Below are 25,113 nucleotides of genomic sequence, written 5' to 3' on the forward strand. Positions count from 1 at the left end.
AGGAGACAGCAGGAGCCAGCCTGGCAGGTGGGCACAGACCCTTCCGTGTCTTCACGCTCTGGGACCCCTGCCCTTGGGGGCGCTTTCCGCACCCCTGCGCCAGGAGCACACCCCACAGGAGCCGGGCTGCAATCACTGGGGTCCACCCCATGAACAGAGATGGGCCCTGGGAGCCCCTCCCCGATCCTCCCGGCAGCTCCAGCCCCTCTGTCCTGCCTCAGCCCCACCCTCTCCATGAGAGCATCACTGCCAACCTCCGTGCTCCGCGAGAATCTGCAAAGTGTGGCGAGGTCAGTCTCCACGTCACAGTGTGGGAGGGTGCTGAATGGGTCAAACTGCCCCCCGGGGCCAGAGGAAGGGCCCCAAGAGGGACAGCAGAGGTCCTGCCTGGACCACCTCCATCAGAAGCCAGCTCCCCGCGGCCCCGAATGGAATCCTGAGTCTTTGGGCGGGGTGGTGTCTGCTGAGTGCAAGAGGTAAGTCAAGGCTTGGGGTAGGCGGCCAGGAGGAGGGAGGCACAGGGCATGTCCCTGCGTCCCTGCGTCCTTAACCCAAGGACACAGAGCTCCTGACCAGAGCCCCAGGGGCGGCTGGGGGGGCCCTGCACCCACCCTCACCCCACAGTAGTACCCAGACTGGCAGGGAGGAAGGTCTCGCTCACCACAGAGGTCCAGTGTCGGGGAGGGTCCGAAGGGGCGAAGAGGGGAGCCATCTGCGGGAGGGGCGCCTCAGGCAGAAGGGGCAGCAAGTGCAAAGGCCCTGCAGCCGGAAGGGCCCGTCTGGCCCCCGGGGCCCAGGGCTGGCTTGGAGTCCCCAGTCCCAGTCCAGCTTCCTCAGACAGAAGCCCCCTCCGTCCCCCAGGGGAGCTGAGGGAAGCATTTCTGGGCTCCTCCCGGCTCTGCCATCTCCACGGCCAGGCCCCCGACCCCGTTCCTCCCTCACCGTCCTCACGCCCCAGGGGAGGCCAGCTGTGACCCCCACGCCCCACTGCCGGGTGGGCATCAGCCCCTCCCTCTGCCGGCCTCCAGCCGTGTCCACCGCTCTCATCCAGAGGCCGGTACCTGCTCGCCCCTCCGTTTTCCCCTGGATGTCTGTTGTCTCTTGAAATTCAGCGGGAAACTCAAGGCCGGGCAGAGAGGACAGACCCCGGAACAGCCCCGAGCTGGGGTGGCCGCTGCAGGTGCCTTCTCGGAGGAAGGCGAGGACCCCCCTGGGGGACCTGGCGCGGGGCTGCTGGGACCCCCAACAGGAGCGGATCCCATGGTGGGGAGAGTGGAGGGGGACCCACAGGGAGCATCCCCTCTGAGAAGTTTTGTGTCTGGACGGGCAGCGGTGGCGGGGGGCGGGGAGGGGGACTGGTGTTTGGATGAAGGAGGAGCACAGGGGATGCTGAGGTCATACTTGGCACCCGGTGAGGGTACCGGCCAGAGCTGCCACACGCAGGGGGAGAAAACTAAAGATGCGCCCTGGGGCCCCCACTCAGCTCTGGCCTCTGGGGATGGGGCAGGGGGCGGGCGGGGGATCCGGAGCTTCCTGCTGGGGACCCCGACCCCTGGCCTCCAACAGACCGGGAGCCACTGTCTCCACACAGCACCTCGCGGGAGAAGCCCCAGGCCACGCCGGGCCACGCCGTGCCACACGCTGGGCCACGCCAAGCCACGCTGGGCCACACGAGCCAGGCTCCTGCGCTTCTGCCTCAGGGAGCCCCCGTGCCGCATGCTTGCAGCCCCCAGGCCCTGGTTGCTTCCCGACTCTCACGTCTGAAGTGAGGAGGCTGTGGGCCTTCAATAGCATCGGCTCTTCTACTTTGAAAGTAAACACCCCGAGGTGGCAGAGGGGCCGTGAGAACCACTGGCCGTTGGCAGCTACCGGTCGCTGTAAATCGGGACAAACCCCCCAAAACCAAAGTCAGAACCATGTGGATGCAGAGGTGGAAGCCAGCGCACGGTGGTTCCTTCCAGCCCTGGCCGGCGGGGCGCTGGCAAGGCAGGCCGTGGCCTCGGGTTCCCGGCGAGCACGAGCCGTGTATGGTGCCCGCCACGCTGTCCACTCGCTCTGGCCTGTCCACTCGCTCTGGCCTCGGAGCTCAGTCCACACAGACACCCTGAGCGCTGCCGCACGCCAGGTGCCCACTGGGAACAGACAAGGAAGCCAGACAGGAGACGCCCTCGGGGGCTCTCGTCACCGTCACCCGAGTCCACAGACCAAGCACTGCTGCTGCTGAGATGCTTGCAAACCTCTGAGGTCCTACCACCCATGGCCCCCACGCCACCTCCCAGCAAACCCCGAGCAGCTCAGCCCCCGGGGCCCACCCGTGAGAGGAGCCACAGCGAGCCTCGGGCTGGCCCACGCCGTCCACGCCACACACGCGTGGGTCCCGGGGGCTCCCTGGCCCAGGATGTAAGACTCTCTATCCTCCAGGTGAGGACCTGCCCAAGGTCACACCTCCAGCACAGAGGTGGCAGCCCCCGTGGCCACGCCCATTAGGAGGATGCCGTCATGGGGACAGTGACATGGGGGGAGGGCGTCTCCAGGGAGCGTCCAGCACAGCCCCCTCCACGAAGAGCCCCCAAGCAGGCCTGACCTCCCTGTGCTCGTCCACATGCGGAGCCCCGAGTGGATGCCCTTCCTTGGGCTGGAGTGAGGCGAGCGTGTGGGTGACCTGCGCCAGCCGCTCTCAACACCCCTGCCCAGCCAGCGGCCTCTCTCAGGCCGCCCTGGCTTTGCCTGGTGCCCACAAATCCTCACTCTTCTGGGTGCCCCACCCCACAGGGTCCTGGCTTCGCCCCCCTCCCTCCAGCCCCAGGGGAGGCGGGGAGGATGGCCTCTGGTCTGGACGGAGCCCTCCCTCTCCTGTCAGTGCAAAGCCTCCTCCTCCAGGAAGTCCTCCCAGATCACCTCTTCCTTGGGCCCTTCGTGTCCAGGCCTTAGTTACCAACCAGCTCAGCCCCAGATGATGATTGCACTCACGCCACCCCCATCCACCCTGGCATCAGGCAAAGACGCTGGGATCCAGACGTGGGACCAGACAGACCTGGGATTCACCCTGCACCTGCTGTGGACCAGGCAGGGCCTCTCCGAGCTCTGACTCTTAGCTCTGCCACATGGATGGTGGCCCTTCCCTCCTTGGCCCCTCAGGTTCCAGATTCCTGTCCCGCCCCCTTGAAGCTCTGACAGTGGCCCACCGCCCTGGAGTCCCAGCACACCGCTGGGCCAGGAATCGTGCCTGCCTGTCCCAGGCCAGCACAGGGACAACAGGCCCTGGCCACCGGCAGAGTCCCTGGCCAGCCCCTGTGTCCTGAAATTGCTTGACATTACTTCCAAGACCAGCCCAAGCCCCAGGCAGCCCCTGTCCTGCCCCACCTAACAAGCCCCTGGCAGGGCACTGCTCTGGGTCCCGCAGCAGGGCCTTCCCACCCCTGCACTGGGGGAGGCCTCTGCCCAAGGGGCTGGTGGGAGTCCCAGCTCGGTTCTGGGGGGCCGCCCACCAATGCCCACGACCCCTCCCACCCCAGGCAGCCCGAGCCCACCCTGTGCCCACTGCACCCCCGCCCCACGCACCTCAGGGCCAGCTCCACGGCTGCCTGCTGGGGTGAGGTGTGTTCCCAGACCTCCCAGCCAGCCACCACTGCCAGCTGGAGGAGCCTGTTCTCCAGGTTTGTCCCGAGGGAGTGCTGCGTCCTAAAGGTCAGTGGGAAGCAGCGGGCTCTTCCCCAGTCTCTCCACCCCCCAGGCGCTGGCTGCAGGGAAGGGGAGAAACAGGCTAGTCCGGCCCCAGGCCTGCGGCTGGAACTGCAGCTGCCCACCCCCTATGCCCCACGGAGGGCAGCAGCACCCACCTCTGCTCCACACCCCGAAGGCACCTGCCCAGTCATGGACGCAGGCCTGCAGCAAGGCTGGTGCCCAGCAACCCGCGTCTCTCCACCCCCACCACTGGGTGGGCATCTCAGCCTCAGTGGCCCCTCTGCCATTCTCCAACAGTGAGAAACACCCGCTCCTCCTTATAGGATGGGGATACACGGGGGTCCAGCGAAGGCTCTGCCTGGGAGTACCCCACCCCACAGTCCCAGGGCAGGGGTGCACCCAGCCCGGTGTCCGGCCGGCCTCGGATGACCCTGAGCCCTGGGATTGGGCGGGAGGGGTCACACAGTGAGACTGCCTTGGCTAGAATCAGGGGCCTCGAGCTGGCCCCCCTTGCCCCTCCTTCCTTCTTCCAACAGGTGCTCCTGAGCCAGGCTCGATGGCACAGCAGCCACCCAAGCAAGAAGCCCGTGTTGGGTGAAGCCGGCCTCCCAGGAAAGGGACACAGACCAGCTGGCCACTGGCTTGCCCACCAGTCAGCTGGGTGGGGCTGTGGGAGGGTGGGAGATGAGTGGGGGAGCTGGGAGAGTGAGGGGAGCAGCAGGGCCATGCCCACCCTCCAGGCCAGGCTCAATGAACGTCCCAGAGGAGGGACCGATTTGACAACGGGAGGAAGTGAATGAATTTGGTGGTGATGTAATCGGGAAGAACATTTGTATTCTACTATAAGTTAATCACTACAGGGATGTTGCCTGTACGTGTAAATTCTGCATAACGGCCCATCTCTGGGAGCCCTGCCTCCCAGGTAGTGAGCTTTAAGCTAAAATACCTTCGTTTAGCTCACAGGAAACCTCCTGCCCAGGCCCACGTGTGAATGACTGCAGGGGGAGGAAATTCACACACCGCCTCCGGGCTGACCGGAACCAGGAGATGTTTGACTTTATTCCCTCCCCTTTTAGTACAAAAGGAACCTGAATTCTAACTCAGGCACAGTGGTTCTTTGGAGCACGGGCCCACCATCTTCTTGGTCTGCTGGCTTTCCAGATAAAGTCATTATGCCTTGTCCCAACAACTCACCTCTCTATTATTGCAGTGAACAGTACGAGCTTAGACTCAGCCTGCATCTGCTGATACGCGCAGAGTATACGCTTAATATCGGCATCTCCATTCCGGAGACCAGAAAACTGGGCCCGGAGGTCAGACAGTGCGTGTGAGAGGTCCCAGTGGATGAGGTCACACAGCCGAGGTCACAGCAGGTTCCTGGCTCAGCACGCTCGGTTTGTACACAGCAGTGGACATCAGGGCCCCACGCTGGGGCTGGACCCCGGTCAGATACCTCTGCCCGGCGCGGGTGGCCGCTTCCCCGAAGTCCACACGGCTCTTCCCCTTCCTGTCCCAGGAGCCAGGACAGAAGTCACACGGTGAGGCCTCCAGTAAGAGCCCTCGTCCCTCCAGCCCATCCGGAATCCCAGAGCCCGAGAACACAGCGGGCAGCGCACAGGGCTCGGGCTTGCCTGGCTGCCAGGGGACCCGGAGAGCTGACTTCTGATGAGGCAGAGACTCCTGTCTGTCCCTCCCACCCGCCTTCCCTCTGAAACCACCTCGTCTCCCTCCCTGGCCGTGTGGCCATCTCTGCACCCGGCGAGTCATCACTCTGTTCTCCTTTGGTTCTGATCCAGATTCACTCTTTGGGGTGAAATTCACTCCCCAATCCAGAATTCTACCCGCTAACGTGGTGGAGCAGATGGGCCCACGGCACCATCTGCTGGCCATTCTGGGCTCTGACCCCCAAACTCAAGTCACAGTAGGGGCCCTGGGGCACCAGCGGCAACCGCAAACAACCAGCCCCGAGGCAAGTGAGGACGCCGGGGAGATCTGAACCCAGCTGGACCCCAGGCCGCACATCCCCAAGAACAGACGCTCGGTAACACTGTTTCTGGCCTTGCCCTGCCCAGTACAGCTGTGCTGGTTAGAAGACTGGGAAGGTGCAGTTCTGGGCAGGGAGCCGGGACCAGCCAGAGGGGGAGGTGCCCTGGGCAGGCCCCACCCCTCAGGCTTCCCTAAGGAGCCAGCCGGTGACCCTGAGGAAGGGGACAAGACCTCTTCCAGATCTGACTCGGTGCCGGTGGACACTGCGTCCATCTGTGCAAGCCCATAGGCCAGGGGGTCTCAGGGGCCAGCCCGTTAGTTAGGCAGAAACTGTGAGGCCTCAGGGTCTCCACCTGGCCCCCGCCCGAGGGCGCACCCCTGGCTGCAAACCAAAGCAACAGGTGGCCTCTGCGACTAGCAAACTGGGTACACAGACAGGGGCACCGCTCCAAAGCGACACGGGGGCTTCGGTAGCAGGAGGCACTGCGGGACCACGCAGGTCCTGCCCCTTCCCTCTAAAAGGTGCCTGCCTGCCCCTGGTGGAGGCCCAACGAGCTCTGAGCCTGTCCCCAAGGCCTGGTTCTGTGTCGCTGAGCTGTGCCGGCCTGTGCACGTACCCACAGCTGACGCCCAGGTATGGGAGAAGTGAGGCCAAGAGCTACAGCCTGTCTCAACCCACGCCCTCCGGGCCGAAGTCAGGGGGGCCCCGTGGCTCCCCCGCCCCCTCAGCCCACTTGCCTTCTTTCTCTCCTGCTGGGCCCACAGCTCCCCTTAGTGCCCACAGGACAGGGCCCTCTGGTCTGTCTGGGGTATCCCTGCACCCCCTCCACTGGGGCACACATACAGATGCCATGACCTGCTCCAGACCCAGAGCCCTCAGGGCACCCCCACTGCCTCCTCCCACTGCTCTCCCCCCAGGCCCCTCCCCCGGCCCTGGGCTGCAGCTCAAGTCCAGCCGTGGCCTGTGTCTGGGCGCAGGGCTCTCCTAGCTCCGTCCCCTCAGGTGCATGGCCTTCCAAGTTCCCCAAGCCCTCTTCGGTCCCCTCTCTGAGAGCAGCTGGGAGGGGTCAGGGGTCTGCACCTGTGGGGCCTGGGCAGCCGCCAGTAGAAACACCGCGGTTCAAGAATCAGAGCTCCCTGCTCCGCCCCAGGCCGCAGAGCACCTTTCCTGGGCCCGCAGTGGGGGTCGCGGGGATGAGAACACACGAGGTGCCAGCGCCCCGCAGAGCGTACTGCAGGGAGGGAGACGAGCGCCCTCCTTACTTCCGGCCCCAGGGGGCGGGCAAGTGCCTCCCTACCGGGCGTCGGCACGCCCCCTCTAGCTCTGATGCCTCTCGCAGTACCTGGGGGCTGTCGCCGAGGCCGCTCGCCACCCTGCGCCGCTCAACCCCCCACCCCGCGCACCCGCCCCCTCCCGCACTGCGCCCGCTCCTCATCCGGGCCGCGTTCGCCCCGTACGGACCGCGCACGGAACCCACGGCCCTACCACGCGCTGGCCCCCGTCAGCCCCCGCCCCGCAGCAGGCCCCGCCCCGCAGCAGGCCCCGCCCCCGCAGCAGGCCACGCCCCCGCAGCAGGCCCCGCCCCGGAACGCGCGCGCGCCGTGACGCACAATTTCTGCGCCGCACGCCGAGCCAGCGCCATCAGGAGGCGCCGCCGCGTGGGCGTGGCTATCCGCTTTCCCGCAGCCGCAGGTCATCAAGATCTCCCCGGTCACCGCGATCTCCCCGGTCTCCACGGTCCCCGCGGTCCCGCAACCCTAGGCCATGGCCCCCGCGGCCGCCAGCCCCCCGGAGGTAGTCCGCGCGGCTCAGAAGGACGACTACTACCGCGGCGGGCTGCGGAGCGCGGCGGGCGGCACCCTGCACAGCCTCGCGGGTGAGCCCCCGCGGGGCCGCGGGGGCGCTAAGCGGGCCGACGAGCCTCAGGCCCTCCGGTCATCCCCCCGCAGGCTCGGCCAGGCCCTGCTCGCCCCCCCAAGACCTGAGGCGAAGGAAGAAGCGAGCGCCCCGGGCTGCTGCCGGGGGCGGGGGTGGGGGCCGGGCACCAGGCGTGGAAGAGTCCACGGCTCTGGGGACACGGGGAGTCTCCCGTGGAGCAGCGGCGTCGGAGCCCAGTGGAGGGGCAAGAGCGTGGGGTGGATTCCAGACGACAGCGGGCTCCTCTTCGGAGTAGCCGAAGCGAGGCTGGGCCGTAGACTCGGGCGGGTAGCCATGGGCAGGTTTTGAGCAGGAGAGGGACACGACACGATCAGAACAAATGGCCCGTGTATTCGTTTTGCTAACACATTCACTTACTCTGTGCCAGACACTGTTCTCCGTGCTTCAGAACGTTAACTCATTTTATTCTCGACACATCCCTGTGAGTGGGACCTGTTGCTAGTCCCCTCCTTAGAGACAGGGAAGCGGGGATCCCAGAAAGATCTTGTAAGTTCCTGAGGTCACAACCAGCAGTGTGGGGAGCTGGGATCTGATGCTGGATGGGTGGTCTCGGCTTGAGCTCCTGGTCACTGTACTACACTGTCCTTGTGGCCCTTCTGGGCTCTAGAGCAGTTGCCCAGGCGGGTCCTGGACGGGGAGGTGGCTACAGGTTGGTAAGTTGTCAGGATACTCAGTGGCCCAGGCGAGGCAGATACAGATGGAGCAGAGTGGACAGCACAGGAGGCCAGGGAGAGAACAGAGTGTGGTTTAGGACAGTATCAGCCGCGTGGAAGGGTGACGGGGCTGGGCTTTGGCAGCAGGAAGGCGGCTTGTTCCTAATCCTTACGCTGCACCACCCTCGCCCCGACCCCTCAGAAATGACGTGGTTCCTCCTCTCAGGTGCGAAGAAGTGGCTGGAGTGGAGGAGAGAGATTGAGCTGGCGTCGGATGTCGCCTACTTTGGCCTCACTACACTGGCAGGTAGCAGCCCCTGGCAGGATCTCAAGGCCCACAACACACGCCGAGCCCAGAGGACAGGAGAGGGGCTGTCAGCAGAGTGAGAAGCTTCTGGAGGTGCTTCTCAGGGCCCCCGGAGCTGGGCCGCATGCAGCCTCAGGGAAGGAGGGAACCCCGAACCCTTTCCCTAGGTGGGAGGCCAGGCCCTGATCCCAGGCTGGGGCCTCTGGAAGCTCTGCAGTACCCCTGTCACATCTGTCTGGGACCGTTTCTCCGTGGCTGAACCCGTGGCCCTAGAGGGGTCCCAGCGCTGAGCCCTGTCACGGGGCCTGGGCTATGAGGATTGTAGGGACCCAGTACGGAAGTCGCTGGCAGGTCCCTGCCTGTCTCTCTCACCGGTCCCTCTCCCCACAGGCTACCAGACCCTCGGGGAGGAGTACGTCAGCATCCTGCAGGTGGACCCGACCCAGGGCCGAGTGCCTTCGAGGTTGCGCCGCGGGATACTGGTGGCGCTGCACACCGTCCTGCCCTACCTGCTGGACAAGGCCCTGCTCCACCTGGAGCACGAGCTGCAGGCCGATGGTGACGGCGCCTGGCCCTCACGGGGCAGCCCGGCCCCCGGTGCCCGTGGCCAGTCAGGGACAAGACGCTGGATGCGCCAGTGCACGGCCGCCCTGACGGAGCAGCAGCAGGGGACGCTCCTGCGGGCTGTGCTGGTGTTCAGGCAGGGCCTCGGGTGCCTCCAGCGTCTCCACGTCGCCTGGTTCTACATCCATGGCGCCTTCTACCACCTGGCCAAGAGGTTCACAGGCATCACCTACGTAAGTCACAGGTGCCGCCTGGGCCCGCTCTTGTGCAGGGGACCTCCGTCCCCGAGCACAGTCACAGGGCCAGAGCTGAAATCCTTCACTGGAAACGTGGGTCTTGTCAGGTCCCGTTTTGCTGAAAGACCTGCGCAAGTCTGGTTTCCGTAAACCCTGAGGGTAGGGCGAGTCTGTCTTCCTGCCGCCAGCACGTGTGGCCACCCCGCTCTGTACCCTGAGCGCAGGCCTGGGGCCCTGGCTCCTGGGCCCCGTGCCCACCCTTCCAGGCCGCCCTGACAGAGGGTCAGGTGTAGGGACACCCTGATGGTGACCCTACAGCAACCCTGTTGCCACCAGCATCCCCGCTAGCCTCCCCTGGGCTCCACCCGCCGCAGGCACTCTGACCCTCCTGAGTCTCCGCTGATGCCCTTGCTCCCAGGTTCACCCGGAGGGCCTTCCCTCGGGCCCCCTGCCTCCCCGGAGGTCTCCAGGCTCCCTTGGCAGTGCTGTCCCGGCACGTGCACCCCCTCTCCTCAGCCCAGCCCCAGTCCTCACCGTGTTTGCTCTACCTGTTAGGTAGGGTGTTTGCTAAGCTGCTGCCACAGAGGGGCCTAGAAACACGGGCTCAACCCAGTCAGGGCATTGGGGGCTGCCACGGGGCTCTTCCTACACAGGCAACCAGGGCCCTGCCCCTCGGGCTCCAGGCTCTGGCCAGTCTGGCTGACCTGACTGTCCCCATTCCCCAGGGGGAAGGAGACAGAAGCGGGGGGCAAGCAGCTTTCCCTTGGGGGGCGTGGCCGGGAGTCCCAGCTGCGGAGCATCACCCGGGTAGCCTGGTGCCTTGCTAGAAGCGGGAGCTTCTGTTCCTCCCACGGGGCTGAGTAGCGGGTCTGCCACGCTTGGCGCCCCTCCCATCCCACTGGGCGCCGCTGCTCAGGCTTCCCAGTTCTTTTTCTATGAGGCTTGGGGGACTGGTCGTCCCCCCTCTCCCCGCAACACCTTGCCTGCAGCCTAGTGACTGCAGGCTTCGAGGTTCGTGGCCGTCCTGGCTCAATGCTGGGCTCCTGCTGGGGGGTGAGGCCCTGAGCTGTCCAGCTGCGCCCCCCCCAGCTGCCACCCAGCGCAGAGCCTGCCAGGCGCTGCTGCCCCATCCCGCAGCCAGAGGGCAGGCCTTGGCTTCGTCCCACAGGGGAGGCCTGGCCCCTGGGCCACTCAGTGCCTCGCGCCAACGGATCATGTGACTGTGCCCCCCTCCCTGGGTCCCTGACAGCTCCGTGTCCGCCATCCGCTCGCAGAGGACCCTCAGGCCCGTGCCAGCTACAGGCTGCTGGGGCTCGTGTCCCTGCTGCACCTGGCACTGGCCGCGGGCCTGCAGCTCTACGGCTTCCGGCAGAGGCAGCGCGCCCAGAGGGAGTGGAGGCCACAGCGTGGCCTGTCCCACCGCAGGTGCGCAGGGCTGTGCCGGGGCGGGGGCTACCCAGCGCCACACGGAACTCAGGCTCAGTTCTGTCCCATCGTCCCCCCTCTCCTGCCAGGAGCTACGCAGAGAGAGCAGTTTCCAGAACCTCGCTGTGCACCCTGTGCCTGGAGGAGCGCAGGTACTCGACGGCCACGCCCTGCGGTCACCTGTTTTGCTGGGGCTGCATCACCCACTGGGCCGACACCAAGGTGAGCGTCCTGAGCGTAGGCCCCGGGCCACCCCCGCTGCACTGGGCCCCCTGCCTGCCTCCACAGCCGCGCTTGTTCAGTGGGGGGGGGGGGGGGGGAGCTGTTTTTAAAAGCCCCCAGCTGGGATGGAGGCAGGGAGCTGCGGTGGCCAGAAGCCTGCTGTGACAGCTCTGCTCCCAAAAGGAAGGCCCCAGCCACCCACCTGGGAACCCTCAGAGCGAGCTGCCTGCTCGGCCTTGAGATCTCAGGGTGTGGGGTCCAGGGGGCCAGAGCAGGGAGCTCTGCCACCTTACTCCTGCGCTGGCTTCAGGGAGGGGCCGGTCCCGGGCCCCCGTGTACCCCCGCCCCGTCTCTCCTTGGGGCCTGAGGTCAAGCCCGCCTCGTTACTGGGATGTCCTGTCCACGCGCTGCCCAAGGAGCCTTCCTCAGGGCCTGCAGGGCGCGGCGGCTGCAGCCTCCTCCGTGGGGTCCAGGCCGCTCTGTGAGGCCCCGGGGCACACGCGTGCCTGGCAGGCAAGGGGCTGACCTTCCCGGGCCAGGAGGGACCCGGCCCTGAGGGTGGGGACAGGGGACCCGTGAGCTCACACCCAGAAACTCCAAGAAGTTCAGGGCAGCCACGGTCGTTCCGCGGCCAAGCGCCCTCCCTTCTCCCAAGTCATCCATGGCCCGGCCATCTCCTCGCTGGTCACCGTCCCTGCTCTGCTCCCCAACTGCCTGCATCATCTCAAAAAAATGTTTTTCTGTCTTAATGGAGACGTGTGTACATCCGTGTTTTACTGGAGATGCCAGTGGGGGAGGGACCCCCGGGGTTGTAGGGGTCACAACCCGTGACCTTCCTCCTCCCCCCACAGATGGAGTGTCCCCTCTGCAGGGAGAAGTTCCTCCCCCAGAAGCTGGTCTACCTGCGGCACTACCGCTGACCCGACGGAGGGAGGAACCCAGGAGTCTTTCCTGATGTCAGGAGGAAGTTTATTCTCAAGGTTGACAAGTTGACTGTACTTGCACAGAAATCATGGAATTCTCAAGTCTTTTATTCTTTGTCACAGAAGACACTGTGCCAGCCGCCGGGGAGGACAGGCGCTGGACCTGGCCGTGAAATGGCTTCAGGGCAGGTTGGGCAGGGCCTGCAGGGCTGCCAGCCAGACAGCTCAGCACTTAAACAGAACTTCCCTCCCTTCCCCAAACCGGTCGTTTATATCCAATACCAGGCACACAGTGAGGGCAGGGCCAGACGGGCCAGGACTGAACAAGGGCCGGAAACCAGCAGCCTGCCTTCCCAGCGTGGTCAGTCTTCCAGCCCAAACGACCCAGAAACCTTAACCCTCGTCACTGGAGCTGGCTTTTGGGGCGAGGGGGCACAGCCCTTCCCGGAAAGTAGCCGTGATTGCCCCCTAACACGTTTGGCAGGTGCCTTCTAATAAATGTCAAGTTTGTTTCCCGTTTTAGAAAATGGAGGGCTTCCCTGGTGGCGCAGTGGTTAAGAATCCGCCTGCCAATGCAGGGCACAGGGGTTCAAGCCCTGGTCCGGGAAGATCCCACATGCCGCGAAGCAACTAAGCCTGTGCGCCCCAGCTACTGAGCCTGCGCTCTAGAGCCTGCGAGCCACAACTACTGAGCCTGCGCGCCTAGAGCCCGTGCTCCACAACAAGAGAAGCCACTGCAATGAGAAGCCCACGCACTGCACCGAAGAGTAGTCCCTGCTCCCCGCAGCTAGAGAAAGCCCACACTCAGCAACAAAGACCCAACCCAATGCAGCCAAAAATAATAAAATAAACTTTAAAAATAAAATGGAAGTGTGTGTCCTGGCCTCTGAACACGAGCCGTCTCCTCCTGCTTGGAGCACCTGGCGGGCTCCAGCCAGCCTGACCCACTGAGGCCACCCGTCTCCAAAGCTGGTGGTGGGCCCGCTCGCCTACACACCGGCTCACTGCTGTGTCCAACACACTTCCTGCCACCTTTTTGTTATTTTCAGGTTTTTACATCTACCTAAGCTGTGCAGAGACAGGACTTTGCCGTAGGCATCCTTACAACAGCAAGTCCACAGAAGTGCTGGTGTGTTAGCGCCGTGAGGTGAACGGAAGCCCGCGTGGAAGGGGCCCTCCCAGGGCCCCTACAGGCCGCTTCTCCCTCCATGTGACTCTGTGGGAGCGGTGATGCAGGAACAGAGACTCCTCGGTGAGCAGAGGTCAGCCCCAGAGGCAGGCCGTGACCGTGGGCCCTGCTCCAGACAGGCAGGAGCCCCAGGGGAGGCTCCACGGTTCCCAAAACCCCTTACTTACACTCACCAAGTGCCTGCAATTTCCCGTATTTCAGGCCTGTGCATTTACCAGGGAAACAGTATGAAAAACAAAACAAAAAAAAGTCTAGAGTTTGAACACCTCAGGTGCCACAACGTGGTAATAAAAGTACCGATTTGGACATCATTTACACATGAAGTTAGAATTCAGGATCGGGTACACAAATGGTCTTCATACGGCCTCTTAAAAGCAAGAGGAGCTCAATTTCAGCTATGCAAAACCTGGCAAAAGAAAAGCCAGGCGGTAAACACTCGATGTCTGAAACCCGCAGACAGATGGAAACGGCGCTTGCAGCAGGGAGTGGGAACAGACCACCGGTGTCTGGGCCGCGGCCTCAGCAGCACGGCCCGCCCTCCAGGGAGGCCGCACTCCCCCGCCAGGCCCTCACAGTGCCGGAGGCGTAGCGGGTTAGATGAAGACTACAGGAGAGCAGGGACGTTGTCTTTAATGAAGTTGGAATTAAAAAGTCACTCGGTAAAATGTTTACGAGTATTGGTTTTTATCACATCAAAAAAGTTGACATGCAGGTCAGAGCTGTTTCCCTGTAGAAAGTGGGAAGCCATGTGTTAAAAGCCACAGAACTGGCTGCTCCTGCCAGGTGTATCTGAAAAGGGGCTGCTGCATGAGAACACGTTTAAGTTAAAACAACCCTTCACGTATCAAAGAAATGTGTCAAAATAATCTCAAACAATTAAAATATATATATTTATAATTCCAGGCCCTCAGAAGCAATCATGGTAGTTAAGAACGAAGTTTTGAGTCATCATGATAGAGGCCAACTCAACACATCTCTAGCGAGATGAAATTCGGAAACCGGCATTAGAGCCCAGAGTTGCTGCAGAATCTCCTTCCTCCACGCGCCGGACGGACAGACGAGCGTCCTCCGGGGCCACGGTGAGCGTCCTGGGAGGCAGCAGCTGGCGTCCTGGCTCCTTCCGCGGGCCCGGCCCCCCGCCCCCGCCCCCCAGCCCACACGGCTGTCCACCCGGCCTGCCCTCTGCAAGGCCAGCGTCTGGACGCCTGACCGGCACTGGAAAATAAATCAACGCGATTCGGTTTAAATGCCAGTTTCTTCAAGAACCTGATATTTCAGTTACAAATAATTGAAGCTCCTTTTTAAAAAGAAAATAACTCCCTTGTAATCAACTACTTTATGTGAGGAAAGAAGACGGCGTCACAGCAACTTGCGGCCGTCCAGGGCCCGCGGAGGGCGGCCGCGTCTAGCTGGCGAACGTCTTGCCCACGTCCTCCTTCCCCTTGTACGTCCTCTTGCCGTGCGTGAACGGGATGTACCGGTACTTGATCATGTGCTGGGGACAGGCAGACGCGTCTCAGCACGGCTTCCCCGTGACCCACCTTCCCTCCAACTCTGAGCCCCACCTTCTCCACATACCGGGCGTGGCGCCAGAGCTCCGGCACACGCCCCCGTCCCCCCACTGCCCAGCGGAGCCAGCCGAGCTGCTGGAAACCCTGAGGGTGTGGGATGGGCTTCGTGACGCCCTGTGTGCCAGACAGGCTAGCGCTACTGAGCTGGGGACGTGGGATGGGTGGCACCCGGGCCCAGGTGGTTGGGCGGGTGGGGAGGCCAGGATGAAGCCGCACCACCCTGTCTGGCCAGGCCCGTTCTAGGGTGATGCTGGCAGGACACACCGTCCAGGAGGTCCCGGGCCCCGACTGTCCCGCAGTATGATGTGCCAGACCGGAGGGTGTTAACCGGCTGTGCTGTGCTGGCGGGGAGCGAGCACCACACCCATCGACCTGCAGGGAGAGCAGGGGCCACACGGCCCTCCCGTGTCTCGGGCCCGAGCCGGCTCTCCCAAAGCTACCAGTACTGGGTGGCACTGTCTCACGGTGCAGAATCATCTGGGTTTTTACCTTTATTTGCCTCTTCATCGTGATACAGAAAAGCATGATGAAGTACATGACCAGGATGGGCCAGAACACCGGGACGTTGAATGCCTCAAAGAAGGTGCAGACCATCGCCACCAGGATGCCCTTGGTCGCTGCGTGCCTACCGGAAGGAGAGAAGGTCAGTGCCGGACGGCAGCCCCGAGGAGGGTGTGGGTCTCCACTTGCGGAGCGGGGTGGGCGCTGCGTGTGGCGTGTCTGACGTACTACGTGTGACCACGGACACAGCGTTCTTAGTCCCTTGGACACTCGAAGTTTTCTGAAATTACAGAAGTGTAAAACAGCAGTGGGGGCCCCGGCACTGCGCAGGCCAGCAGCTGGGGGATGCAGATGCCCCCCATGTGCTGCTGGGGCCCACGTCTAGAAATCCAGTCCCGAGCCTCAAGGCTTGAGTCCCACACGCCCAGCAGGCCATCCCCCAGTGGCCAAGCAGTGTCCCCAGGAGAAGCAGGTGGAGTCAGGCCTCAGGGCCACCCTCCCTCCGACTTAGGGCCCAACCCATCAGGGTCACAGCCCTCCTTAAAATCCCCCTTGGTCTCCCTTTCCTAGAGAACAAAGGCCACCTCAGAGGGCGGGCAGGACCCGGCCTTGCCCACTGCCCACCCTCCCCCGGCAGCCCTGGGCCCAGCGTTTCACACTCATCCCACAGGGACTCACCGAGTGCCTGCACGGCCACCCCTGCACCAGGAGGACAGGCTGAAGGGCGGCAGCTCTTTGCCTTCACTTTTGTGACAACACAGGACAGACACGTTCACAGACCAGCCCCCCCCGCAACACACACACACACACACACTAGGAGGTCACTTCCATCCTCCTGTCACATTCGTACTTGTCACAGCGTCACACACACGTGACCGCCTCCAGGAGGCCTGGGGACGCCCAGGCCACCCCGAGGACCAAGTGGGGAGAGAGTGGGTCCCCCTTCGGGCCACCGGGGGGGCGCCGTGCACAAAGCAGCGTCCCCCCGAGGCCAAGTGTGCCACATACCCGGGACCCGCCTCCCCAGAAGCAGCTTCTTTTCTGCGGCATCGAGGTGCGGCAGTGTTACCTTGGGAGGGGGGTGGGCACTACAAGGCCCCGTGACCCCCCTCCACGCCCAGCGGGCACGCTTCACGTTCTGGGTGAGTCAACGTTGAGAACGAGGAAACACAACAGAACTGGCGTTTCTCCAAGGAGTCTAAGCTGCTGGCTCGCTGGGACCGAAGCGCCTGCCCCCGTCTCACGGCCGTGCGTGGGCACGAGCGTCTTTCGCAACCACCGTTAGGAAGTGACTCACCAAAACTTAAACTCTGGGAGCCTTCGAATGAAGGGCCGGAACTCCTCATTCTGTTTGGTTGGTAACGAGGGGCCATCATCTGAAAGGCAGAATGTCACCCGCAGGTGAGGCACACAGTGCACCTTGTCGTTTCCACCGCTGCCCTTTTAAGGTTCCCTAGAGCTTGTGAACCAGCAGGCCCGATACGTGACATACAGATTGACATCCTTTAACAGGACATAGAATGGGGACCTTCAGTTGATTTAGAAACCGATTCACTGCTTTAGAAAATCTGTATTAGAATTTTTTTTAAGACCAGTTTAAGTGATCACGTAAAAATTCAACCACACGCCGATTTTCAGGAACGTGTCAACCGTACAACACGAGGTACAGGGAGGATGGAAGTCCACAGCCCACGAGAGCACACAGGCGGGAGCTGTGCACCCACTCTCAGGGGCGCTGGGCTCAGGACGGCCACCCTCTGCAGTGAGCCGCAAGCCAGGCCTCGGGCTGAGGCCCCCAAGCCGCCTCCCACCCCACGTGGGAAGGTGCCCTCCACAGTTAACAGATGGAGAAACTGAGGCCCACTGAAAGGGCCTCTTGTTTCCTAACCCCCCAATGCAGCACCAAATGAAAGGGCTGTTTCCTTTGCTATCTTCATCAAATACTCCACAGAAAAAAATACACAGGCTCCCATCGTGATGTGAACAGGCTGCATAAAGCGTGCCTCTGCCGTTAACAACTGGGCCTCTGACTCCATGGGCTCCACAGGAGCTGCGGCGGGTTTTCCCAACAGTGGCTGCGACGCGCCGGAATGGAGGCCTCAGCATCCGGTCGTGAGCCATCCCCGCCCCCAGCTGGCCCAGCAGTTGTGTGCCAAGGCCCCCACCTGGCCCAGGTATGCCAGGAGCAGCCAGAGCCACGAACCTTTCAACCCATCGTCCTCAGAGGACACTGGGGGGCCAGTGGCCTCAGTCAGCCATGTGGAGCCGCCGTGGAAGCTTGCTTTTGTGAGAAAGGGACCTAACAGGCAAGCGTGGAGGGGACGTGGACGGGCCAGCTACCCAGGAAGCAGGCCCTGGCTCCCCCCGCCCCTGCGGGACCTCAGCAGATTCCACAGCCTGACGGCTCACCTTCCCCCTCTGCCACACAGGGGTGACAGGAGCGCCTGCCTCCTGTGACTGTCACAAGGACTTAGCAAGTCGTTCCACAAACTTGCCAGGATCACTGAAGTTGCAGGTACATTTTAAGCACCCAGAGAACAGTCCCCAAAATTTAGATTTCAAATGTTTCCAGAGAAAATGGAGCAATCCTGGGAAGTATAGAAAACCCACAACTCTCCCCAAACAGAGCAAAGTGGACAGTCTCTACTCTACCTGAATCTTCCATTAAGGAAGGATCCACTTTTGGAGAAAGGAAAGCTATGAAGAGATTTAGATGGTAGATTCCCAAGGCGTAGGTCACGATGTACCAACCCTGGAAGAGAAGGAGAAACGGTCAGTGAGGCCACCCTGAACCCATTCCTGTCTGGACTGAACCAGGACATGGAGTCGTAACAAGTGACGGAAGTGCAGGGAGCATCCGTGCTGACAGTTTCTCTTAAACTGCACCGTGGGTCTTAGAGTGGATGAGCCAAGGTCCACACGGCAAACGTTTTCAAGGGTCCAGTTAGGTGCACCCAGAACGTAAAGCCACCAGCCCCCCGGAAGGCAGCAGAAACGGGGGTGCTTCACAAAGCCTCACACCCGACCTGCACACCCGGGTCACAAGCCCTGCTCTCGGCCAGCGGCGCCTGACCCAGACGCAGGCTCCGGACCAGCCTGAGACACTGGGGCTCGAGCTCCTTCCGGCGGGCAGTTCACACCACCGCACACTGTGTCAGGAATGTTCATAACGTTTGCCCAGAAGAAAACCAGAGCCGGAAAATCAGTAAACCAAGCACAAGTCAGCAAAGTGTCGTGGAGCCAAACCCCCCTCAGGCGACACAGAGAAAGGGGCACACGTGCCACATGACTCGCTCTTAGAGGACAGACTTCATCCGATCAGAACCACAGCTGCACTGCAGGACCAACTGTAAAAGCCTAAACATTTTCACACAAACAAGATGAGCCCTTTCTACCTTAAAACGTTTTCAAGTCAGACAACGAAGACCTAAATGTGCAGAGTTAACAGCTGAGTTAACTCTGCACAAGGAGGAGTTAACACACAGCTCCTCGTGGCGGGCTGAGTCTGAAGGGACGCCAAGTCAGGTAAAGACTCAGCTCAGAGCACAGGAGAACCAACCCGGACGAGATGCCCCCGCCCCCGCCCAAATGCCCCAAGTCAAGGTTTCTAGGTCATTCATTCCACTGAGAATGGACCAAGGTCCAGTTTCTTAAAAAAATCTAGACCCAATCACAGCAAACTGAACATCAGTTATAGACACCCAACACAGACCGCACCCTGCTGCAGAGCTGGACCGGGGCCCCACCGCCTTTGCGCCGAGCCAGGGCTAGGCTTCCTTGTAGGAACACAGACACAATACCATCCAAGGACAGGTCTCTATGCTTAGCTTAGAGCGCTGGACGCAGCATAGCATCCAGCAGGTGACGTACCCATCCACGCACACACATGCTCCTAAACCTTGGGAAATACCTGGAAGGAGGGTGTTTGCTTTCAAGGAGGGGGAGAAAAAGCCTCAGCCTCCTTCCTCTGGACACAAGGGAGCATGAGCTGCCCTCCTCTCAGGGTCTACAGAGCACTCCCGTCCAGGAGCCCAGCACTCACCAAAGGTGCGGGGAGGGCGTCCGTCCCCTGGAGGAGCCGTGCCGCCCTCGGTCACCCCACCCGGCCCTCCTCGGACACCAGCACGGCTCACGGCACCCAGGGAATGGGGTGGCCAGTCCGGGTGATTTTGTCCCTAGAGTCCCCAGCCCCCGTAAGTCCCGCCCGAGGCAGGGTCAAGGAGCGCCAGAGGGTCCCCTGTGCAGACGAGGACACTGGAGAGTGCTGTCACCTCACCAGGCCCGGCTGACACCAAGACTGTCCTGGGAAGTCCAGCAACAGAATACAAGGAACTTAGAACGGGATGTAAACATTTAAAGACAGTCACCGAAGTCTTTCTTATACTTGGTGCTTAGCTGTAAAATTATCTTCAGAGACCCTTTCCTTCACCATAAACCCACCTAATCCAGAGACAGAAGGAAAAACAACACCCCAGCCAACACCACAGTGCAGTGACTCGTCACTGCCACCCCCCACCGACCTGCAGCAGGTAAACTCGGATCATGTAGACGAAGCTCAGGCCCAGCGTCACCACCCATCGCACAGCCGTGTACGGCGTAGACTTGTCAAGCCAGGACTGATAGATCTGGAAAGAGAGTGCCCAAGTTACAGAGACCCTGCGATTCCTTCCGCAGAGCACACTTCTTGCCAGCATTTGCCTCAGATTTTAAGTCAATGGCACTAAGCGGTGACTACAATTAATCCAACATTTGCAGTGTTTCCTGAGGCAAGTCCACCCCTTAAGCAAAAATACTACAGAACCATCTCTTGCAGCACGTAGTCCTACAGCATCGGCCCAAGGGGCCATCGTGGGGAGACTGAACTTAAACCCCAGAGAGGATGGGACAGAGAAAGGAGAATGTCACCACCCTGCATGTGGGACTCCACCCCAGGTCCCGTCCCAAGGCCCGCCTCCCCCGGAGCCGGTCCCAGCCCGCCCAGGAGCCGCAGAGCTGACTGCCTTAATCCTTAGATTCACATACGTGCACACGTGTGCCTACATGCACGTGTACGTGTGTGTGTAATTAATATACACGCGTGTAGTCTAAATTTAATTTTGAGATTTTAATTATGAAAAATTTCAACCATTCGTGAGAACGAGCCTCCACGTGCCCATCACCTGTTTCAATAACTAGGAACTTCTCTAGATGCTAGTTTTTAATTTAAAAAATCAATACAGTTTTAGTTTTGAACCAAACTGTGCGATTCTTCGCTGAGTTAGACTCCTTCCTCCGGAACTCACAGGCCTCGCTGCAGCCCCAAGGGGTATTCCCGCCACGGAGCGCAAGCCTGGGCCAGGGACAGAGGGGCCGAGGGGACGCAGACATGGGTGTCTGGACGAGGGGACAGCAAGGGCAGAGCAGGGGCTGCCAGGTCCATCCCGCCCAGGAGCTAAGAATGGTTTTCACATTTTAAAAGTTGTTGGGAAAAAACACAGAAGACAAATATATGGCCTGAACCTCAGGAGACCCAGCACCCTCACGGCAATGGGAAAAGCTTCTGAGAGGGTGAAGAGGGTGAACGAGAGACCCAGGGAGGGGCCGCCCACCCTGCGGGGTCTGCCTGCACACTTACGCCCCAGGGAAACGTCCCAGGGTCAAGTCTCATTTAAATGCTTCCGCAACTCAGTGACCCGAAAACCAACCTGTCCAAGTCTTGTGAAGAATCTGTACACCACAGAAGGTTTCCCGTGGACGGAATCCCCCACACTGTCACCTTCTGACATGCTGTATACAAGAAAAACACAACATACTTTTAAATTAAATAAAAAGTACTCAAGGACTGGATCATTTTGCCCTATTTTCATCCACACCGCCAAGCAGGTTTCCTCAGCGTTCACTGTTTCATCCACGCCGTGGCTTCCTTCTGTGTGTCTTTACCACCAGTCACCCAGAAAAAAGAAACCAGCCAGCGACACGCTTTGGTGGAGAGCCAGGAAGGCATGTGACATGCAAAGCAGCAGCACCGGGTGGACTTTCGTTCCTGCTAATGTCACCTGGCTCACACTCCTCCGGCAGGTCCCCAGGAGCCGCCCTCGCTGACGGCCAAGTCCTCTGGCCCCATTTCTGTGTCCACCTCCCGGGGCCGGTCCACAGCACGGGCCACCGCGCCCGTGCCTCCCCGGGGCTCGCCGGCCTCCAGCACCTCCTCCTGCCACTTCTCGGGCTCCCCTCGGTGCCCCCACTTCTCTAGGCCCCGCCCTGGCCTCTGTCCAGGCCACTGCCCACGGTGCCAGCTGTGCACCTCCAGGTCCTCCCAGACCCGATCCCCACTCCATGACCAGGATCCTCAGGTGATCATCCGTCTGCGTCCCAGTTCCTTATCTGTGCGTGGAGGTAATCCTATCTGCTCCTGACCATTTCAACATGCCCTGCGATTCCATGCGCATCTAGCCTGTGAGAACCCAGGTCACTAAGGGAAGCCAAGGGCATCGTCACCCCTGTTCCACAACAGAGGATCAAGCCCCAGATAGCTTAAGCCACTTCTCAAAGTTAAGAGTAGCTCAGCTCCTGCAGCCCAACACACCCCTGCCTGAACCTCGGGACCACAGGATGCAGAGGATGGAGGGCCCTGCCAGCCTGAAGCTGGTGAAGACGCCGGGGCAAAGCTCTCCCTGCCCGCAAACTCGCGGGCAGCTCCTTCCCGATCTGGCACCACGGCAGGACTGGGGACCAGAAGTGGACTCCAGCTCGGAGTCTGTTTCCAGGGCCCCTGAGTGGCATGGCTGTGCGGGCTCAGTTTCCTCATTGGGGAGATGGTACCCGCTGGCACAGCGGCCCTTCCCATTCAGACAGAAAACCACGGCTCCCGACGGCCCGGGCTGCCCCAACGCCCGGCCTGCGCACAGCGGGGCTGGGGCCTGAACCCACGCCCACCGCCACGTCCTCGCCACGTGCACTGAGCGAGTCCGGAGGCTCACGATGCGATCCCGGGCCCCAAGTGGAACAACGTGCCCGTTACAGCTGACCCTCGAAGAATGCAGAGTTAGGGGCGCCGGCCCCCAGCAGTCGACAAGCCGAGTATACCTTACGGTCGGCCTCGGGATCCGCAGTTCAGCCAACCACGGACTGTGCGGTACTGCAGTACTTTTCTCGTGAAAACAATCCACACGTGAGTGGACCCATGCAGTCCAAACCTGTGCTATTCAAGGGTCAACTGTACAACTCAGGTATTACAATAACCTGAGCAGTCCCACCACACACGTCATCACATCTGTGCTGAAAAGTCTGTCATTCAGTGACACCATTTCCTGGAGCCACTGTGTGGAGGAGGCCAGCTAGGCCAGCGGGTACAGGAGTGCCAGGAGTACCACGGAGGAGACTGAGAAATGCCCTTTGCTCTCAGGGGAGCCGAGGCTGAACTGAACAGGCCGTCGAGAAGGTGGGAAAAATTCCATTTTTTAAAAGGGGCTACATTAGAACTTGTTACCTAGGACAGCCAGCCGCCCTCTTTAGGCCAGAGCCAGGCCAGCAGAGAGCTACATCAGTAACATCATTTATCCTTCGGCTCCATACAAACTACCCCTTATTTTACTTTTTTATGACCAAAGTGTTTACCTTTAAAACACTTCTACTTGAGCTGAGGCATGAAGATGACCATTAGATAAACCTGGGTATTCCTTTGAAGTACGTGCCCTAAGTAGAAATGACTGCTTCTAAGTCTCATTCTTTCAACTGAACGTGTGGAAAATCTTCCCAAAACAAAACAGCCAACTTCAGATCACCTGGCAAACGACATACATGGTGACACACGGCTCCACACCGTGGCTGAGCTTGCGTACAGCGACGTTTAGAACGTGAACTTTGGAGTCAAACGGCCTGTCTATGGCGTGACCCGCAGGCCACCTCGGCCGGCCCCACTCCGATTTGTAAAGCGCACCGTAGGCCCCTCCCGGGCCTCTGTGGGAGTGAGCGGCCAGCCGTGTTAGCATCAGCAGCAGGCCTGGCCCGTAGGGCGACCGACGGAGGGAGGGAGCGAGTGGGTCTCCCTCAGACACGAGTCAGACCTGTTCCCGAACGGGGCAACCCTCACACGGCTGGGTGCCTGCGGTCCTCTTCCCTCTGCTGTTCCAAGCCCGCCGCCTCGGGAGAGGCCCCCTGTGACTGTCCAACAGGTGCCGGTCCCTCACGTCATGTCACCCTGTTTTATTCTGTGTGACGATCGTTTCTGATTGCTTTCCGCTTTCTCTCTCTATTGCCTCCTACTACAACGCAAACTTCTTGAGGGGGAGCCTTGTCTGTCCACTGCCAGTCCCACGGCCCACAGGGCCCGGCACAGAGCTCGCAGTGGGTAAGTTCTCTGTTGGATGTCACTGTTTCAGGCTCAGCCTCAAGAAAACAAAGGCAAAAATAAGACAAAACCATTCCAAGCAGAGACCAGAAATATCACGTCTGGAGATTTGCGTACAGAGTTCCAGAGTCATCACTGCACCTGTCTGTGGAGTGGACCTCCCTCCTCAGATGGCCCCCGTTACACAGAGGACAGTCCCGCCCGGTGCACGGGTCACCCACAATTTGGTTCCCACTGCCTCTCCGTTCATCCCCCTCCCCATTCCTCCTGGGTCCCCAGCGTGGTAATTTTCCACACTTTCGCCCTCTGATGCTGTTCCCTCCGCTGAAATGCCCTTCCAGACCCCATCCACTCGAGCGCTCGGCCAAGCCCCGCCGCCGGCTGCTCCCTCCCCTGGGCGTGACCACCTTCCCGTCTCCACCGGGCCCTGACCACACCGTACCTGCACCACCACAACCGGGGGCCCCGGGGGGTCCGCCTTACACATCCCCTAAAGTGAGACCCACCCGACCGAGCAGCAGGCGCCCCGGGACGCTCCCAAGCCCAGGTGCCCAGGGCAAGTTTCCGGAGGAAGCTCTGGGCCCAGCACGCGGGGCGCCGTCGGGCGGCTCGGCCCGAGCGCTCGGAACCTTCGGTTCGCAAAATGGCCAGGACTCGACCTCAAGACACCCAAGTCCACCGCGACGCTTCCTACCCAAATCCCGCAGGCCGCCCTGGGTCGGCGAGGACACCGAGGCCCCACGGCCCGGGCCGGGCGGCCGACCCCTTCCAGGACGCGCCAGCGGGGGGCGGGAGCCGGTCATCGCGGCGACCCCAGGGGCCCCGTTCGGCCCCGGCCCAGCGCGCGGCCCCCAAGACCCCGGCCCCCGCCCCGCCCCCGCCCCGCCCCGCCCCACCCCACCCGCCGGCACCTCGCGGTCCACTGCGGCCGAGCGCGGTCTCCCGAGGGCCGCGGGAAGGAGGACGCGAGTGGCTGCCGCGCCGGCGCTTCGCTCGGTCCGGGAAGACGCAGCCGAGCACTTCCGCTCCGTCCTGAGCGGCACCGCCTCCCGGGCCTTCAAGATGGCCTCCGGGGCGGGGCCGAGAGCCTCCAACCATTTCCGCTTCCGGTGCGGGCGCCCAGGCCGTTGGCGGGGCGGTCGCGTCGGCGGAAGGGACGTAAGCGGCGGAAATTCGCCGCGTTACGCAAGCGCAGTCGCGTCCTCTGGCTCCGGACCCAGACAGCTCCGCTCCAGAGATTGGTAACGCCCAGAGACTGAGCCCGAGGCCACGCCCCCTCGCGACCAACGAGCCAATGGAGGAGTGCTATGAGGTTGCTAAGGGAAACTCTAGAGGCAAGATGGCGTCCGCCCGTGATGGGTGCGCGGGCGTCCGCCCGTGATGGGTGCGCGAGCTCCCGCTTGGCGCGCCGAGACCCGCCGGTTCGGCCACTGCGGGACGGTAACAGCCGACTGCGCCCTACCGGGCCTCGGTCCGGATGGGAGGGAGGCGGGCAGGTCCGGGCGCTCGCTGCGTGTCCCCGCACACACACTTTCACTTCAGGAAGTCCAGAACCCGCAGCCCCCAAGCCCAGCGGGGCTCCCC

General features: G+C 61.9%; 2 protein-coding genes across 2 annotated transcripts; one reads left to right on the plus strand and one right to left on the minus strand.

Moving 5' to 3' along the window:
* Nucleotides 1-7,341: 7,341 nt before the first annotated feature.
* PEX10 (peroxisomal biogenesis factor 10) lies at nt 7,342-12,982 on the plus strand. Its single transcript, XM_082862461.1, has 6 exons — nt 7,342-7,547; nt 8,489-8,569; nt 8,960-9,366; nt 10,619-10,794; nt 10,884-11,016; nt 11,868-12,982. Exons 1-6 carry the CDS (start codon nt 7,436-7,438, stop codon nt 11,934-11,936), a joined length of 978 nt encoding a protein of 325 aa, XP_082718587.1. The 5' UTR covers nt 7,342-7,435; the 3' UTR covers nt 11,937-12,982.
* Nucleotides 12,983-14,364: 1,382 nt separating this feature from the next.
* RER1 (retention in endoplasmic reticulum sorting receptor 1) lies at nt 14,365-24,576 on the minus strand. Its single transcript, XM_082833016.1, has 7 exons — nt 24,441-24,576; nt 20,885-20,966; nt 19,721-19,825; nt 17,853-17,952; nt 16,498-16,576; nt 15,189-15,324; nt 14,365-14,623 (listed from the first exon to the last, which is right to left on the minus strand). The coding sequence occupies exons 2-7, from the start codon at nt 20,963-20,965 to the stop codon at nt 14,534-14,536; spliced, it is 591 nt and encodes a 196-aa protein (XP_082689142.1). The 5' UTR covers nt 20,966; nt 24,441-24,576; the 3' UTR covers nt 14,365-14,533.
* Between the last annotated feature and the right edge of the window lie 537 nt (nt 24,577-25,113).

The sequence above is a fragment of the Leucopleurus acutus genome (genome assembly GCF_964270905.1).
Source record: "Leucopleurus acutus genome assembly, chromosome: 2".
NCBI classification, from domain to species: domain Eukaryota; kingdom Metazoa; phylum Chordata; class Mammalia; order Artiodactyla; family Delphinidae; genus Leucopleurus; species Leucopleurus acutus.